This window comes from Cydia amplana, chromosome 3, assembly GCF_948474715.1.
Source record: "Cydia amplana chromosome 3, ilCydAmpl1.1, whole genome shotgun sequence".
NCBI lineage: Eukaryota > Metazoa > Arthropoda > Insecta > Lepidoptera > Tortricidae > Cydia > Cydia amplana.
The window spans coordinates 6,828,977-6,847,728 of NC_086071.1; the positions used below are offsets into that span (position 1 = coordinate 6,828,977).

Below are 18,752 nucleotides of genomic sequence, written 5' to 3' on the forward strand. Positions count from 1 at the left end.
GGGCCACGTGTATTATTATGTGGCATAATTGGTAATGTAAATGATAGTCGGTGTGCTCAAATGAGCATTGATACGCCGCCGTATTACCATATTCATTTGTGTGAAGACGGCGCGCAGCGACCTGACGCAGACTTTACCGCGACCTCACTCCACTACGCACCTTTTTCCATGTTTTCGCAACATTAATACGACTTATTTCTCATAATCATATTTTGATGGGAACAGTGCGTTATCAAGTGATGTTTTATAATTTCTGTTGATTATGAACACGTCATAGGTCAGCCCACATATCTTATCATCTCTTTAAATGTTTGTGCTTAAGTCCGTTGAAGTCAGTTAAAGCCAAGCAAGTAATCGACAGACTGATTGAGCAGTGTTTAATTATTTATTCGAGTATTTTTGTAACAAAAATAACAGCAGTATTTTAATTTTAGTTTTCTAGTGGTGTTATAGTGTTTTCATACTGTTTTTAAAGAGTTTTAAGTATGCCTATTCGTCGTAGTCAGGTAAGCGAGTTTATTGCCATGGACGATATAATTGTTTAATTTTGACAAGGATTGCATGTACATATACTGAAACATAGGTATACTACTTTTTTACTTTTATACTTAGTTATCAGAGCATTATGAATATAAAAAACAATCCCCGATTAGTATACCTAACCTTCAGCTTCATCAGAGTGATATTCATTTCGTGGGCTTGTAAAGTTTGCATATGAATACCTGCCTATTCTGGTCCAGCAACTATACCATCTTGGCTGCTACGCTTGCTGCGCCATTTACAGTGAAACCTGGATAATTGCAATCTCAAGGGACCGGCAATTTTTTGTCAATTGACCAGGTTTTTCATTTAAGCTGGTCGTGCCAATTAACGAGGTTCAAAAAATCGATGTGTCAATTATAGAGGTTCTCATTAATAGAGGTTGCGTTCTGACAAATTTCTTTTATGGAGGTGCAAATAACCATTGAAAGTAGATTTACAAGCTTACTTTCTGGGTTTCTGGTCTATACAATAAATATTATTAGTTATATATTATGTATTATATAAATTGCACTTTTACACTACATTAATAACTACTTTATTTTCTTATAATCATTTGGGTTGAAAAGAAAAAAACCCTTGAATTGTAGAAGAAAGTTTTTCGGAATGTAAAAAGACTACTGTTTTTGATTTAATCAAAACTATTTTACCGACTACGGTCTGTGAGGTATACAATGAGGTTTTGCACTTATCCAGGAGCCAATTAACCAGGTTTTACTGTATGTCGATAGTTTTTTTTTGCGTGCATACAACATCGTTAAACAAAAATATGAATTTGTCAGTTGTTGGTGAAATGGATTTTCGAGAACCAGCACAAGCTGCGGACGGTGCGGCGCTGCAGCTCCTCTCTGCGGTACAAGGAGCTCGAGGAGGCTGCCGTGGGCGCGCCCGAGTACGCGCCGCCCGTGCACGACGAGCCCTGCCCTCACGGAGAACCTGAACAATATTTCAAGGTGCCTTCCTTCTTTATAAATATTCTTAATAACTCATGCAACAAAGTCGGACAGAACTAGATCCCATCACGACCCAGGGGATCCGAGAAAAAATGTCAATTTGAATGCTACCTGGATATACCTACCACGCCACTCGCACCAGCTTTTTGCCATGTTACCTACACGTGTAACATACCATTGGACTTGAATTGTGTTTGATAAACATTTGATTTAAGGAAAATTTGTGAAAGAACCGTATCTTATCTGCGTTCGTAATTAACATATTTCATTTATTTGCTCAGTTACGCTAATACTTCTACCCACACATCTGCTAAACTTGCTCATAAAGATAATGGCTATACGAAGACTGCCAAATTCCAGATCAATGAACAATAGTTGCATTATTAATCAATTGTATGATGGCTACGTTAGAAGTTATTAGTGTGGCTCTAAACATCTCGTGTGATTACATAAATAAACAGATTTATTGTGTGTACCTACTTTAATGATAAGTATTTCTAAATTTATAATGTACTTTGTATTAAATAATAAACGTAATATTCATAAACAGATTGGTTAATCAAATGTATTGACTAAAACCTATGGTTCAAACTGTCCATCACACAGTACCTATCAATTGCGGGAACCAATTTAGTGAATGCACATTATTCATTTGTTTACATAACTTCTCTGAGCCTTTTATCATGTTTATTGTTTAGTTTGCTTATTTACCTACTTCTAAGATTCTCAATTCATGTCCTTATCAGTTGAAAGTTTAATTAATAGTTTCCATAATGCGACCATGCCACAACTCACTTGATAAATTGCGTCATTGTTGTGCTTATATGTTTACATCTAGATGCTTATACTTGTCTTTTTTTCATAGGTTATGAGGGGTATTTGTGATACTGACACTATTCTGAATACATAGTTAAAATTACTTACGTATACCTATTGCTTTCTACTTCTCCTTAGTAGGTAGGAAGTGTCCTAAATGTAATTAGGTACTTACTTATAACTGACTGGAATTGTTTCAGTATGAAGATTTACACGTGAAATTAGCAGCGCCGTACCAGCTGCAGCCCAAACCAGACGCTAAAGACCTCGGTTTCGGGAAATACTTCACGGATCATATGCTCAAAATCAACTACCAAGTGCAACTGGGCGGTTGGCAGAAACCAGACATCATCCCCTTCGAGAACCTCAGCATCCATCCTGCTGCGAAGGCTCTTCACTACGCAATACAAGTACGTAAACTACTAATCGAAAGAAAGTCACATAAAAAAAAACATTCGAAATTGAACCGTAACTCGACTCCATAAAATACAGAATCAGAACAAGCATTAGCGATGTTTACTTCTACTTCCTTCCAGACTGACAGCGCTTGTGCGTATTGAACGCAATGGCTGTGTAAACAAATAGCCTTATCAGTTTATTCGCAGCTTTATTAGGGACAAAGAGAAATGTTATTGTACCCATTTAAATTTGGAAAATTGTTGCAGTTGTTTGAAGGGATGAAAGCTTACCGTGGCGTAGATGACAAAATCCGGTTGTTCCGGCCTGATCTCAACATGAGGAGGATGAATCTGGCAGCGCACCGCTCCGGCCTGCCGATATTCAACGGAGAGGAACTCATCAAATGCATGAAAAGACTAATACAAATTGACCAAGAGTGGGTTCCACATTCTGAATCCTCCACTCTATATATTCGACCAACGCTTATAGCAACAGAGGTAAGCTCATTTTGCTATCTATTTTGTCCAATATATTCACTAGATAGGTGTACTTATTACTCTTATTTATTAGTAAACGCTAAAAATATGTGTGTAACTACCTACACTGTTCACCTTATTTCAATGGATTAAGTAGAATTTGTGGGCGTCTTGTATCAGGGATAGTCGTTTTAAATGACGGAAACTTAACTACGCAAGACCTCCAAATACTTTTTTTATAGAGCCTGATTGACAGCCTCGTTTAAATTGTTCTCGAAAACTGTTTTTACATCGTTACATCGTTAGATACTCTGACGTTTTGGCGGAAAAACTGCTTTCAGACGCTGTTCGTGTATTAATGCATTACTTACCTCTTGTTTAATGTTTAATCAAGAACATAACGTAACAATAATAGTCTCATGCAATATATAATAATAACATGTTTAACCTTTTGGACGCCAATGACCGATATATCCGCACCGTAGTTTCACCGCCAAAGACGGATTAATCGGTCACAGACCACAGAGCAACATCGACCTACGTGCATATACATAAAGTTCAACTCCAGTTTTGACACTTCAATGATGTGGCGTCTGAGTGACAGCTTTAATTGTGTTTGACACGGTGTAGAAAAGGTTAAACCATCTCACCTTGTAATTGAGGTGATGAAGGCTGACTCCATGACACCATTCATACATATTATTGACCTTGACTGTAACTTATTGCTAATTTAATTCGATATACTTTCGGCAACTTATCTCTCTTGTTTCTACACGCCTTCTTATTGTCGTATAAAAAGCAGTGCTTATCAGAAGGCGATAAAACTAGCAAATTGTTATCGCATTATTTTATGATATCTATCGTGGCATGAGGCGCCAGAAAAGTTAATGCCACTTTAATTCGAATTTTCTTATCTTTGTCGCCTTAAAAAAAAAATAATGACTAGTTAAGACAAGTTCAAACTGAAACTTGACTTAATAAGCTCTAACTTAATAATATTTACAAAATGACACGCTTCTTACTTCTGTGTGAAGCAAAAATAAGAAAATGAAATATCCCAAGAACAAAACTTAGCTATTTATTTACCTATTTAGATCTATAACTGTTTTAAACACATCAGTCAAGGTTTAAAATATCGACAAGGAAAATATGTGTACCTATACCTACACGACCTTACTGCCTGTCTGCCTAGATTAGACATTAAGGTTTTAGGCCGGTGTGGATATTTTAGTCTTTGACTACATGTATCTACGAAAGACAACGGATGTGTTCTCTTAGACGGAGATATGTACTAACGAGAAGATTCAACTCTACAAAAACAAACTCACAAAAGAGGATACGACTCTTGATATTGTAACAATAACCTTAATAACAAATAGCGCCACTCTTTATTTACGCAATTTTGGCATTTGAATCAACATTAAACTGACGCTGTCGTTGAAAAGAAGTTATTTTCAAGGTCCGCAAATAATATTTATTCAACTGTCGTGGGCGCAGACACAACCCTTGTTGTCACTGGCTGAAACCCACCGAGTATATTTTAATACACTATTCTACATTATCGACACATATTTCAAATATATAGCTGGTCAACCAAATCTTGTCAGTAAAAAAAGGCGCGAAATTCAAATTTTCTATGGGACGATATCCCTTCGCGCCTACATTTTTCAAATTTGCCGCCTTTTTCTACTGTCAAGATCTGGTTGACCAAGTATATTTATAAATGTTCGCATAGCTTTGTTATTTAAATTACATAAACACCATATTGATGAGATGATTTTAGAACGATTCCGTTTTCTTGCTTCTAGATTGCTAGTGATTGATTTTGTAAACCTTGCATTCAACTAAATATTAGTTTTTTTTCTGAAGTCGTTCAAAAAGTAATAAATAAATAAATTTTCAAAACTCAGAAACAGTCGAGCCCAGTTTTTAGGGTTCGTAGCCAAATGGCAAAAAACGGAACCCTTATAGATTCGTCATGTATGTCTGTCTGTCCGTCCGTCTGTCCGTCTGTCTGTCCGTCCGTATGGCACAGCCACTTTTTTCCGAAACTATAAGAACTATACTGTTGAAACTTGGTAAGTAGATGTATTCTGTGAACCGCATTAAGATTTTCACACAAAAATAGAAAAAAAACAATAAATTTTGGGGGTTCCCCATATTGTGAACTGAAACTCAAAAAAAATTTTTTCAACAAACCCATACGGGTATCTATAGATAGGTCTTCAAAAATGATATTGAGGTTTCTAATATCAGTTTTTAGGGTTCCGTAGCCAAATGGCAAAAAACGGAACCCTTATAGATTCGTCATGTCTGTCTGTCTGTCTGTCTGTCTGTCTGTCTGTCTGTCCGTCCGTCCGTCTGTCCGTCTGTCCGTCTGTCTGTCCGTCCGTATGTCACAGCCACTTTTCTCCGAAACTATAAGAACTATACTGTTGAAACTTGGTAAGTAGATGTATTCTGTGAACCGCATTAAGATTTTCACACAAAAATAGAAAAAAAACAATAAATTTTTGGGGTTCCCCATACTTCGAACTGAAACTCAAAAATTTTTTTTTCATCAAACCCATACGTGTGGGGTATCTATGGATAGGTCTTCAAAAATGATATTGAGGTTTCTAATATCATTTTTTTCTAAACTGAATAGTTTGCGCGAGAGACACTTCCAAAGTGGTAAAATGTGTGTCCCCCCCCCCCGTAACTTCTAAAATAAGAGAATGATAAAACTAAAAAAAATATATGATGTACATTACCATGTAAACTTCCACCGAAAATTGGTTTGAACGAGATCTAGTAAGTAGTTTTTTTTTATACGTCATTAATCGCCTAAATACGGAACCCTTCATGGGCGAGTCCGACTCGCACTTGGCCGCTTTTTTTCTAAACTGAATAGTTTGCGCGAGAGACACTTCCAAAGTGGTAAAATGTGTGTCCCCCCCCTGTAACTTCTAAAATAAGAGAATGATAAAACTAAAAAAATATATGATGTACATTACCATGCAAACTTCCACCGAAAATTGGTTTGAACGAGATCTAGTAAGTAGTTTTTTTTTAATACGCCATAAATCCCCTGAATACGGAACCCTTCATGGGCGAGTCCGACTCGCACTTGGCCGCTTTTTTTTGCTTGTTTTGCTCTATTTTTTGTTGATGGTGCGGAACCCTCCGTGCGCGAGTCCGACTCGCACTTGGCCGCTTTTTTAAATAGAGTTGTGTTAATCCCCAGGCGACGTTTGGCGTGATGGCGCCCGAGTCGGCGCTGCTGTTCGTCGTGCTGAGCCCGGTGAGCGCGTACTACAAGACGAGCACCGACGGCGCCGTGTCCATCTTCGCGGACCCCAACGTGGTGCGCGCCTTCCCCGGCGGCGTCGGCAACAGAAAGGTGGGCTCCAACTACGGACCCACGATAGGTGAGAAACTTGTTACTAGGGACCGTGCGCGTTGGAGTGTCTGACCTGAATCGCAAACTTGCGATTTACGGTGCTGCCCCCTACAGTTAACACACGCTCCCTTGCGCATGGTAGGATCTGCCATCTAGTGGCATAAGTCAAAAAGTTAAACTTGGCGTTACACTGCTCGTTAATAAAGCAGCACGACGTTCCCCGGCGGCGTCGGCAACAGAAAGGTGGGCTCCAACTACGGACCCACGATAGGTGAGAACCTTGTTACTAGGGCCCCTAGGCCGTGCGCGTTGGAGTGTCTGACCTGAATCGCAAACTTGCGATTTACGGTGCTGCCCCCTACAGTTAACACACGCTCCCTTGCGCATGGTAGGACCTGCCATCGAGTGACCTAAGTCAAGAAGTTAAACTTGGCGTTACACTGCTCGTTAATAAAGCAGCACGACGTTCCCCGGCGGCATCGGCAACAGAAAGGTGGGCTCCAACTACGGACCCACGATAGGTGAGAACCTTGTTACTAGGGCCCCTAGGCCGTGCGCGTTGGAGTGTCTGACCTGAATCGCAAACTTGCGATTTACGGTGCTGCCCCCTACAGTTAACACACGCTCCCTTGCGGATGGTAGGATCTGCCATCTAGTGGCCTAAGTCAAGAAGTTAAACTTGGCGTTACACTGCTCGTTAATAAAGCAGCACGACGTTCCCCGGCGGCATCGGCAACAGAAAGGTGGGCTCCAACTACGGACCCACGATAGGTGAGAACCTTGTTACTAGGGCCCCTAGGCCGTGCGCGTTGGAGTGTCTGACCTGAATCGCAAACTTGCGATTTACGGTGCTGCCCCCTACAGTTAACACACGCTCCCTTGCGGATGGTAGGATCTGCCATCTAGTGGCCTAAGTCAAGAAGTTAAACTTGGCGTTACACTGCTCGTTAATAAAGCAGCACGACGTTCCCCGGCGGCGTCGGCAACAGAAAGGTGGGCTCCAACTACGGACCCACGATAGGTGAGAACCTTGTACTATAGGGGCCGTGCGCGTTGGAGTGGCTGACCTGAATCGCAAACTTGCGATTTACGGTGCTGCCCCCTACAGTTAACACACGCTCCCTTGCGGATGGTAGGATCTGCCATCTAGTGGCATAAGTCAAAAAGTTAAACTTGGCGTTACACTGCTCGTTAATAAAGCAGCACGACGTTCCCCGGCGGCGTCGGCAACAGAAAGGTGGGCTCCAACTACGGACCCACGATAGGTGAGAACCTTGTACTATAGGGGCCGTGCGCGTTGGAGTGTCTGACCTGAATAGCAGACTTGCGATTTACGGTGCTGCCCCCTACAGTTAACACACGCTCCCTTGCGCATGGTAGGATCTGCCATCTAGTGGCATAAGTCAAAAAGTTAAACTTGGCGTTACACTTCTCGTTAATAAACTTCTTCTTCTTCCGGTGCCATCTCCTACCGGAGGTCGGCTATCATGAGGGCTATACGAACTTTAGACACAGCTGCGCGGAATAATGAGCGTGTGCTCTGTTTGAACCATGTACGGAGATTTTTGAGCCATGAGTTACGTCTTCGTCCGGATGATCTTTTCCCTTGGATCTTTCCTTGGATAATGAGTTTAAGGAGTTCATACTTCTCATACGTTAATAAACAGGGGGCCTATAATTATGCTGCCCCTTGTGGTTCATGCACGCTTCCTATTGTTGCGATAAATACAACCAGCATACTGATAGTGGAGTCAATATAAAGTTAAAGTTACATTAATTGCACAGTCAAATGTTTCTACACGGGTGAATTATATATCATATTGACTACCCGGCTGCGAATTAACAACTTGATATCTGTTCCCGTTTTTGAGAAATAACATTTTTTTTATTTTATATTTTATACTACCTAAACAGTAATTTCACACTAGAGATTTTTTGAAGAATGGGCTATGAAGCTTACACGACTACACGGTCAGAATTTCTCCCGACAATAATATTAATTATAGATTTAATGAAAAAAACAATAACTTTGTAAGTTTTTCATGACCGAGAATATCCCACACTGAGAGAAAAGTTTACTATTGTGGTTAATAGTATTTGTTTCGATCATGTTTAATTTATCTGCCTGAGGAACTGCTATATTCGCAGAATAGCAGCATGATATTGGAAACAAACAGCTAATAATGTTCTACACAATTAATGGACATTTCTAGTTTTTTGACAGTAACTGTACAAGTTATTGAAGAATAACATACTTATTTTTCTCGCAATTATTAAATCAATTTCCAGCATAAAAAGTCAATGAAGTATGCTGTATTTCCAGGCTTCCACAGAGGCCAAGTCAAACTTTGTTTAAGATGTCAAAAAGATATCATTTTGTTATCATTCGCCCAACCGTCTCGCTCGCACCAATACATATTTCATCTAGTACGAGTGAAATACACGCGCGAATTATATAAAATGACATCTTTTATAACAAAGTTCGAATTAGCATCAAGGTATATTAGGAAAATATACCTTATGACTTATGTCATTGCGTTAAGGTTTAATAATTCAATGCATAAAGTGTCTGTGTTTATGTGAAAAATGATAGGTGTCAATTTTTATATCTATTCACAAAACGTTTAGAATACAGGATGCACAGTCAGATATAAATAGACCCTTGAAGTCTTACAACTATCTATGATACTGGATCTCAAGCTTATTTGGTTAGTAAGTACCGTCCACCAAGTTATACTTCGAATAGCCACCCGGACAAATTCCAAAGCTAATTTCGAATTTTAAAATTTGACAATTCACGAGAAGAGTAACGTAACGTCAAAGGATATGTTTGTCCCTTTTCAACGATCCTGTCATCCGATGCTTGAGTAGAGTGAAACTAAAAGAAGCAAATGTCAGCAATTCGTAACGCTTAGTTTTTGTTAGCGTTAGCGCATCGCGACATGAGAACTAGTATGAGCCTGGCCCTCGATTACGTATAATTGCAAGGAAACTTGGGATCAAGTTATCTTAGTCAATTTAGAGCAGTTGGAATTCAACTCATTGTGAAATTTTTGAACGTTTTCAAATAGTTTGTTGGATTAAGTAGTAAAAGTGTTACAGTGTGTTATATATTTGTGATCTACTCACAAGGCCCTTTCATTTGGTACCCCACATGGTATGTTTAAAAGAAAAATGGTAAAAACTTTGCGTCATAGCAACTACCCTCACCACTTTCGCGCTTGTCATCTCATATATTTGTGTTCAGGATATTATACTGAATGCACTGATACCAAATATACTCATATCCGAGACGACATGAGCGTAAATTTTTCTAGAAGACTTTTCGAGAAAAGGCCAGGCTACAATATCTTTACAGGTTGATTGATACTGAGTGTATTAACACCATGTTCACCCATATCCAAGACGATATGAACGAAAAGTAACCTAAAGCCACCCTACCAACATTTTCGTAACAATGAGAGATTATTTCTTGGAAATAATGTTGTAATATAAACTCCTTGTAGAGCACCTACCTGCGAAGAGATCGTGCTGTCAAAGTTGTTAATGATTTAATATAATATTGTTAATTAACTAAAGTTTTATTAATGCATCATTTCATTTTATACACCGCGGGATTTAATAACCCGAAAGATTTAAACAACGTATTTTTGACGACAGTACGAGTAAATAATGTTATATCAACATGGGTCCAATTATATATTTTAATTAAACTACTATTTCAGTACAAATTAAATCATATTAATTTACCGCTTCTTTGTGAACAAACCTTTATTCAGAGAGTGAGCGAGTTTAATTAATCTCAAGTAGAGAAACAGAGAGCGAGCATGACATTTCATGAATCACTCCGATATCATACGATGCACGGCGAATGCAGTGACATGTGTTCCATGACAAGAATTGTCAAGTTATGTCTAGGATCATGTTTACGTTGAAATTATTTCAATTGATTGGCACCTCAAAATACCACAAATTGTATCAAAACTTTATTAATTACTACAACAGTAGGTACAGTGCAGTTATTATTGTTGAAACTTTGCGATAAAATCTTTTCCTTTGAGTGAGGTAACCAAAGCCATTAACCATGATTATATCCGAAAGAAATCATGCCTCTTATTGTTTTAACTCATACTACAGCTGGAAAGGGATGATTACTTGAATGACCTTTTATTAAAATATCGATCATGCTTATCAGTACGTATTTTAAATTCTCGATGTGTTGATTTATACCGAGTAAAGTAAAATAAACAACTATGTTAAACAATTACGCTTTTTTATTAATTTAATGAATTAGGTTTTCGAACTGTGTACCACCGTTTTCAGCACAAAGATTTAATTTTAAATGGATTTCATTATTTAGGTTTACAAAAGTGTTCTTTATTTCTTCGGAAGCCGTTCGAATTTTTATTAATAATTCTTCTCCAGAGTTCACTGGTATTGAGTATTCCTTCCTTATCTTTCAGAGTTCCCCATAGAAAAAACCAATGGCGTTAAGTCGGGTGACCGGGCGGGCCAGGTTAGAACGTTGCTTCCACGGCCAATCCACCTCTCAGGGTATTGTTCGTCTAGCCAATTTACGAACTTCTAGGCTGAAGTGGGTCCGTCGTGCCGGAAGCACATAGTTCTTCGGGTTTCCAAATCCGTACACAAAGTGAATATCCGCTAAATGAATTTTATTTATTACAGTCAATCAAATTTAAAGATGTTATCTTGCGCATATCTTGTGTGACATATGAAATATGTCATTTTATTGACATCAATTTCGTCATTTTCGTCAAACTATCAGCCAGTTATCGTAAAGGTAAATAGTTTGTACTCTCGTGATTGAGAACAGAACAAAATTTCGGTAGTGAAACCTTTTTGTAGGATATCAAACTTAATTAAGTGAAACTGGCTAATAACCATGTAGTTAGTGCGTCTGCGTGTAAAATTAGTTGGTGGCTACGTCACGCATAAGGGTGTGTTAGAATTGAGATTTTTTTACTTGTGATTTGTTTTAAATAATTAATATCTCTTAAATTAAGGGTTTTTGGACTATGTGTTATATAACTTTATATACTCTAATTAGGCTCTAAAATCGTTGGTTTAAATCTTTCGGGTTATTAAATCCCGCGGTGTATATAACCCTATTACCCTTTGAATGACCTTTTTTCACGTTTTCTACAGCAATGCAGTCGACTGCAGCAATTTTGAAGCGCGACATTGCTACCGACTGCATTACTGTGGTAAATGTCAAAATCGAAGTTCCTGTCTGGATTTTGGCGTCCATTAAAAATAAATAATCAAAGGAGGTCATCGATCAAATGGGCCGGAGGACAAGCCATCGTTAACTGGTAGAGAATGCCTTATGGCATTAAGTCCGCCTCTTGTACTATAAGGTTTTTATTTTGTGCAATAAAGATTAACCACTTTATTCATAAACTTTACGGGCCTGATTTAGTTCAATTATGTTTATCCCTTACTTACAAATACATAAGTTAAAGTGACAGATAAGGACAAACGATTATTACTATTATTAGCTAATTGAGGTTTGTAGCGCGTTTATGAATAACGGGGGTTAAAGAAATAAAATAAATACAGATGTTGACAGTAATTATATACGCATTTTATTACGGAAAAAGATTTAATATTGGGTGTAAATGAAACGGGAATTGGAAATATAAAATAAAATGATATTATATTATTCATTTCCGTAAGTCAAACCATCATCTTTATTAGCATTGACATAACGCTCAACTTCGCACAAACCGTATGGTTTTTCACTAAGGAGTGATATATTCTCTTTACGCTAAACTTTATGGTGGGTAGACAAGTCTGTATACTTGTTTGGAACTAACTGCCACAGTCTGTCATAGCCATGTCATAGCCTCATAGCTGACATATGTGACGTATAGGAGATACCGCAATGCATGCATGCATTGCGCGTTTTATAGGAGCTTGGCCTGAGGTGTGTTAAGTAAGCGCGCAACGCATACCGATGAAACTGGGTAAGATAGTCATGGGAAAATTAACGGTCGACCGGATCGCGAACTCTCGGCTGTTGAAGCGGAACAATCGTCTGCCGCGAACATTGAAGTGAGACGGAGATATGGAAGTCGATAAAACGTTCTCTACAGTGAATCAGTATCCGCCATTTAGGGTAATTTAAATAGCTTGGATGATTTAATAATGGTTTTATTCCATACAATATTACATATACGTGGGAGATTTTTTGTTGTTACACTAACATGAGAAAGAGATTTGAGAAAGTGAAAAACAAACCCACTGTCCATTTTCTCGAAGCAACGAAAACATTTTCAAAACAAAAATGGTTAATAGTAATTAAATGGATTAATTTACGTGAGAGATTTTTTTGTAGGATATAGTAAATATACAGAGCTTAATTAACATGTAATTGTTATGTACACATAGTTGTTATTTTTATATAAAAAAATATTTTTAATAAAGAAAATTATTGGGAGCTGGTTTTGGTGTCAAGCTGGGAGAAAATATAAATACATAATGAGTATATGTTTGAGAACTGCATATTAAAAAATCTCGAGTGTCAGATTCATGTTTTGATATATTTTTTCTATTTTAATAATAGTTTGGATTTATTAAAACCATGTGACATATTTTGTGGAGATTTTTTTAAAAATATAGTATTTGCAACATAGGTTATCACATCTCAAAAAATCTCTAGTGTGAGAATTCATGTAGAGCTCTCATACATTATGAACTGTGCTGACCCGCCTATGACTGGCTCAATCACACTGGGTCGTCCACCAGATGCAAAGTTTGTACGTGGCGAACGACCCAGTATGATTGATCCGTAAGTTGTAGGTATATTTTCTCACTTTTTAGGGTTCCGTACCTCAAAAGGAAAAAACGGAACTCTAATAGAATCACTCGGGTGTCTTGTCTGTCTGTCCGTCCGTCTGTCACAGCCTTTTTTCTCCGAAACTACTGGACCAATTAAGTTGAAATTTGGCACATATATGTAAGTGTGTGACCCAAAGATGGACGTGTAACGTAAATAAATTAATTTTAAATATGGAGGCCATTTTTGGGGGTAAATGAGTAAATTAAAAAATAATGTTTTTCAAGCTATATCGTGTTACATATCAAATGAATGAGCTCATTGTAAGAATTTCAATTTTTTTTTGTTATTTAAGGATAAATAGTTTAGCAGTTATTCAATAAAACAGGCAAAAAATTACCATCCCCCCCTTATATCCGAAACTACTGGGTTTAAAATTTTGAAAAAAATACACAAAATAGTTCTTTACCTTTAGATGACAGGAAAACCTATTAGAAAAGTGGAGTCAAACGTGAGTCGGACTTAATGTACGGAACCCTTTGAACGCGAGTCCGACTCGCACTTGGCCGGTTTTGATTGGTTCCCTTCCTTTCTTTCTCGTGGTCTCAGTCTCAATAACACCCACGATTACCCAGTGTATTTCGTTTAGGGTACGTGATCCAATTCCGTTAAGTGAATGTTAGCCTATGTTTAAAAGTTGTCGTTACAAGCTCAATCTAAGCGCCTCTTATTGACTTCTAATAAAAATAAAACTTATTATTCATTATTCAAGTTTAAATTTGCATGTCCTTTACCCGTCGGTGACACGCGCTGAAATCTCTAAGTTTTGCATATCAGTAACGTGTTATTTTAACATTTGTTTTGATTTACTTATGTCTCGTTTTGTTTTAGAATAAATTACAATAAAAGCGGCTAAATGAATTAAAAGCATTTAAAATGCATAGAAGTGTTGATATAATTTAGAGTTCACATTTTATCAACAATTCCGTTAAATCATTACTTGCACCAGCCCTAGTAGCACGGTCGCATTTTTATCATTTATCACCATGCCTGTCACGTTCTAACAAGTATGTAAGTGCGAAAGTGACGGGCTTAGTGATAGTGGATAAAAAATGGAACCGTGCTGAGCCCGCTGATAGGAGGTGTTTGTTTAATGCATTATCCAGCTACAGCCGGTTGGTAACTTGTTGATTGACCCTCTTGTGTGATAACAGAGGCCACGACGCGCGCCGCGCAGCTCGGCCACCACCAGGTCCTCTGGTTGTTTGGCCCCGACCACCAGCTCACAGAGGTCGGAGCCATGAACATCTTCACAGTCTACATCAACGAGAATGGAGGTAGATACATCATTCACCTGTTTTACTGCATATAATCTAAGGCGTTATTTATAAACGTCGGCATCGCCTCCATTACTAAGTCAAAATCAAGTATTAAATTATATCTTTCTTTGTACAAATCATTTCAAACATTAATAATAACAAACTTTTATACGAGATATCTCGATTTTTAAACAGAGTGTACGTTCTGGAAGTTTTTTTTTATTTGTAACTATAAAAATAAATTAAAAGACGTTTCAATGCTAGTTATTCCATATGTCAATTGTATACATAAATCAATCAAAATCTGCAGTCAATGATTACATACATGTTGTGTTCGAGGGCGATATTTAATATAAAATTCACCGCTTTACCGCATGACCGATATTGTCATCTTATCTAAAAGCTAGCCGGCTCCGAGACCTCTGACCGGATATATCTGGTTCGTTATCGGCAGCGAGAAAATAAGCCCTCTGTTTATGTATTTTGGTACGTAGTTCGTAAGATTATCGAAAACAATTTTACTTGCCCCTAAAAGGGAAGAGTATATTTTTAGTTTAGAGAGGCAGATGGATCGCGTGAGAGTGTTTTACGTAATTATCTGCATGACACATGATTTACAAAGCAAATGATGTAGCCGGGCGTCTAGGGGTCAGTAACAACGATAACGGCCGACGTGACCGGCCGATATCGGTACTGATGTAAAAAATTCAGAGTTTCATCAGAAACACCAGACTTGCCTTGCCTTCCCACCCTTCTGTGTTAAAATGAATATTTTCCAAGGTCCTATTTATTTATAATATCTGACAGTGCACTATATTTATTATTACATCACACCAGAAATCAGTATTGAAGCCCTCCTAAGTAGGTAGTACGTTGTACAACGAGGGGGGTAAGCGAGAGTTTGTAAACGAGGTCTACAATTCCCGACAGCCGCAGGCTGGAGGGAATTACAGACTCGGGTTAATAATATTTTTACCACCGGAGTTACAATAATGTTTTTCATCACACCTGCGAAGACTAAATTTTAAGCGAAGTAATTATTAAATACGGTGACATTTCAAACAATATATTTAAATTTTTTCAAAGCGGTGTAATGTTTCAAATTTTCAATATAATTAACTAACATATACGGAAAGCCTTTTGATTACGTTTATGTTATAAATATTGTTTCCCTCGCTATTCTTTTTGTAATGCGCAACAAATAATTTAATACGACAACCTCTAATTGAATATACCCATGAACGAAATCTGATGAGCACTAGCTGGTTTTCCACTTGATACGTTGCTGGAGAGTAGCGAGATAATCTTTAGTCCATCTCGTCCAGAAATGTTCCCGAAGTCGCTGTACGAGCTGGTATCTATTGACCGTCATCGTCTTCACTTCAGGCGATGGCAAGGACATCAATGGTCGCCCGACAAGGAAGTGCCCAGGCGTGAGTGGAGCTAGTTCAGATGGATCCTCAGACAAAGGTGTCAGAGGACGTGAATTCATAATAGGCTCAATTTGTGTAAACAGAGTAGCTAATTCCTCGCTTGTAGTAAATAATAAAACATTTGTCGTTACTGGTAGACAAGCAGCTGAGCACGCCGCCCCTGAACGGGCTGATCCTGCCGGGCATCACGCGCCGCTCCATCCTCGAGCTGGCCAGCCAGTGGGAAGACCTGGTCGTCAAGGAGGAGACCATCACCATGGACCGAGTCATCACTCTCAACAAACAGGGACGGGTGAGTTCTATCTTCGTTAAACACACCGGCCAATTCGAACGTACAATAACACCAGAATCTTATACCTTTAACCTTTTGGACGCCAATGACCGATATATCCGCACCGTAGGTTCAACGCCAAAGACCGATTAATCGGTCACAGACCACAGAGCAACATCGACCTACGTGCATATGCATAAAGTTCAATTTGAGTTTTGACACTTCGGTGACGTGGCGTCAGCGTGACAGCTTTTGTGTTTGACACGAAAGTCTGCGTAGGGGGCGCCACATCAACAACAAGTAAACAATCTAAGGATATACCGCAAATGAGAGAGTCGACATTTTGTTATCTAACCTCTCTATCACTCTTGCATATTCGAGCGATAAAGAGGCAGATAGCTGTTTCGATTTCGCGTTCCCCGGTAGGCCCTTTGTAAGCAGTGTACTCTATGGTATACTTAAGCCACTAGTGCTGCACTCTGGCGGCAAAACATTGCAGTAATACTCCCTATTCTTGTATATTTATTTATATGTACATATATATATTGAGGATCTCGGAAACGGCTCTAACGATTTCGATAAAATTTGCTATATGGGGGTTTTCGGGGGCGAAAAATCGATCTAGCTAGGTCTTGCCTCTAAGAAAACGCGGATTTTTGTGTTTTTGTATGTTTTCCGAGCAAAGCTCGGTCTCCCAGATATTGATATCTAAATGTCATTTACATAGTTATCATGCATTTCGCTCGTACTTGTCCGTAATTACATCATTTAGATATCATTCTGATGTCAGTGTACGATTGAATTGGCTTGACAGATATGCGTGCCAAATTGAGAATAAAAAATTCTACATACAGTGAAATTGGAAAAAATCAATGGAACAGCTAATCTTCACATTTTTTAAATTGACCATAGGTTCAATTCTTGCGGTAGTCTCTATTGCATAGTTTTATGATACTTATAATATCGATATGAACAACACTGGCCAAACTGTGGCAACATTTGTGCATATTGACTTGTCAATCTAGTCCGCTTATTTATAGAGTCTACGTTAGACCAAAATGACACCAGTGCAATGATCGTTCGAAATAAGCGCGTTTTATTTATTTGTTATATTTTATGTAATGAACAGCTACTGGAGATGTTTGGCGCGGGCACCGCGGCGGTGATCAGCCCCGTCAGCCGGATCGGCTTCCTCGAAAACAACATTCACATCCCCACCATGCAGCAGGCCCAGCCCGTGTTCCAGCGGCTAAAGGACACCCTCCTGGCCATCCAGTACGGCCACATAGACCACCCCTATTCTGTCATCATCTCATAGTGACGTGAAGTGAACTTATAACTAAGATAAAAGACATTGAACTTGACAAATTACTGTTTAACGGCTAAACAGAGTCAGTGTTTAAAGTTTAAGGGAATCGCGGAGGCACCGTCAAGTGATTTGAACTTTATGACAGTTAAATCGCTTTTGTTCGGAGTTTAAAAGTAGCTAACTAGTATAGACTCGTGCCGCCAAATGTACAATTACAATGTTCACTATTTTTCAATGGACTATGTTTGATTCTGATTGTATGTATGTCTGTTGGCCCTGATAAGCGTTTTGGCATACTTAAGCTTTGGATTCCTCCGAAAGCGGTGCCGTCATATAGCGGCCGCTATATAGCGGTGAATGACGTCACTAGAACGTTGTCTATGTAAACAAGATGGCGCGGTTTCCTAGACGGCGTTGATTGTCAACGTAACGTAAAAAAGCGGTGCCGTCATTTGGATGACGGCCGTCATGACGGTGTCGATAGTTTCGTGAACGTTTTATTAGATAGCGGTGAAGCCATTTTGAATAAATGACACGAGATTTGAATATATGATCTTCCGTACTACGATTATTTTCCTTTTCTGATGATATTTCATCCTACAAGTAAATTATAGATGGTCAAGCAAATCTTGTCAGTAGAATAAGGCGCGAAATTCAATTTTTCTATGGGACGATATCCCTTCGCGACTACATTTTTCAAATTTGCCGCTTTGACTTTGGTGGCTGACGGTGTGTTATGACGCCGTGGTACTTGTCGTCACCGTAAAGACGGCCGTCTTTTGCGGCCGCTATATGACGGCCGCAATATGACGGCACCGCTTTCGGAGGAATCCAAAGCTTTAGCTGTAAGTTTATGCATGTGAAGAAGAAATGGAATTTCAACCTTTCAACATACAAATTACAAATTAACATTTCTTCTGTCACATTTAATTTTCGGATTTCGGACAAATGAAATCCAACCCAATTACTAAGTATGCAACTAGATTCAAACTTCCTTAATAAAATATTGCATGGTTGGCGGCACGTGAATAGTGGCGAGACTGGTTTATGTAGTT

The 18,752-nt window shown here is 38.7% G+C and overlaps 1 protein-coding gene across 1 annotated transcript; it reads left to right on the plus strand.

Annotated features, from left to right (window-relative positions):
- Positions 1-1,294: 1,294 nt before the first annotated feature.
- LOC134662514 (branched-chain-amino-acid aminotransferase) lies at positions 1,295-17,814 on the plus strand. The gene is made up of 7 exons (XM_063518769.1): positions 1,295-1,493; positions 2,510-2,719; positions 2,975-3,205; positions 6,411-6,594; positions 14,580-14,702; positions 16,255-16,409; positions 17,518-17,814. The coding sequence occupies exons 2-7, from the start codon at positions 2,606-2,608 to the stop codon at positions 17,704-17,706; spliced, it is 996 nt and encodes a 331-aa protein (XP_063374839.1). The 5' UTR covers positions 1,295-1,493; positions 2,510-2,605; the 3' UTR covers positions 17,707-17,814.
- Positions 17,815-18,752: the final 938 nt, after the last annotated feature.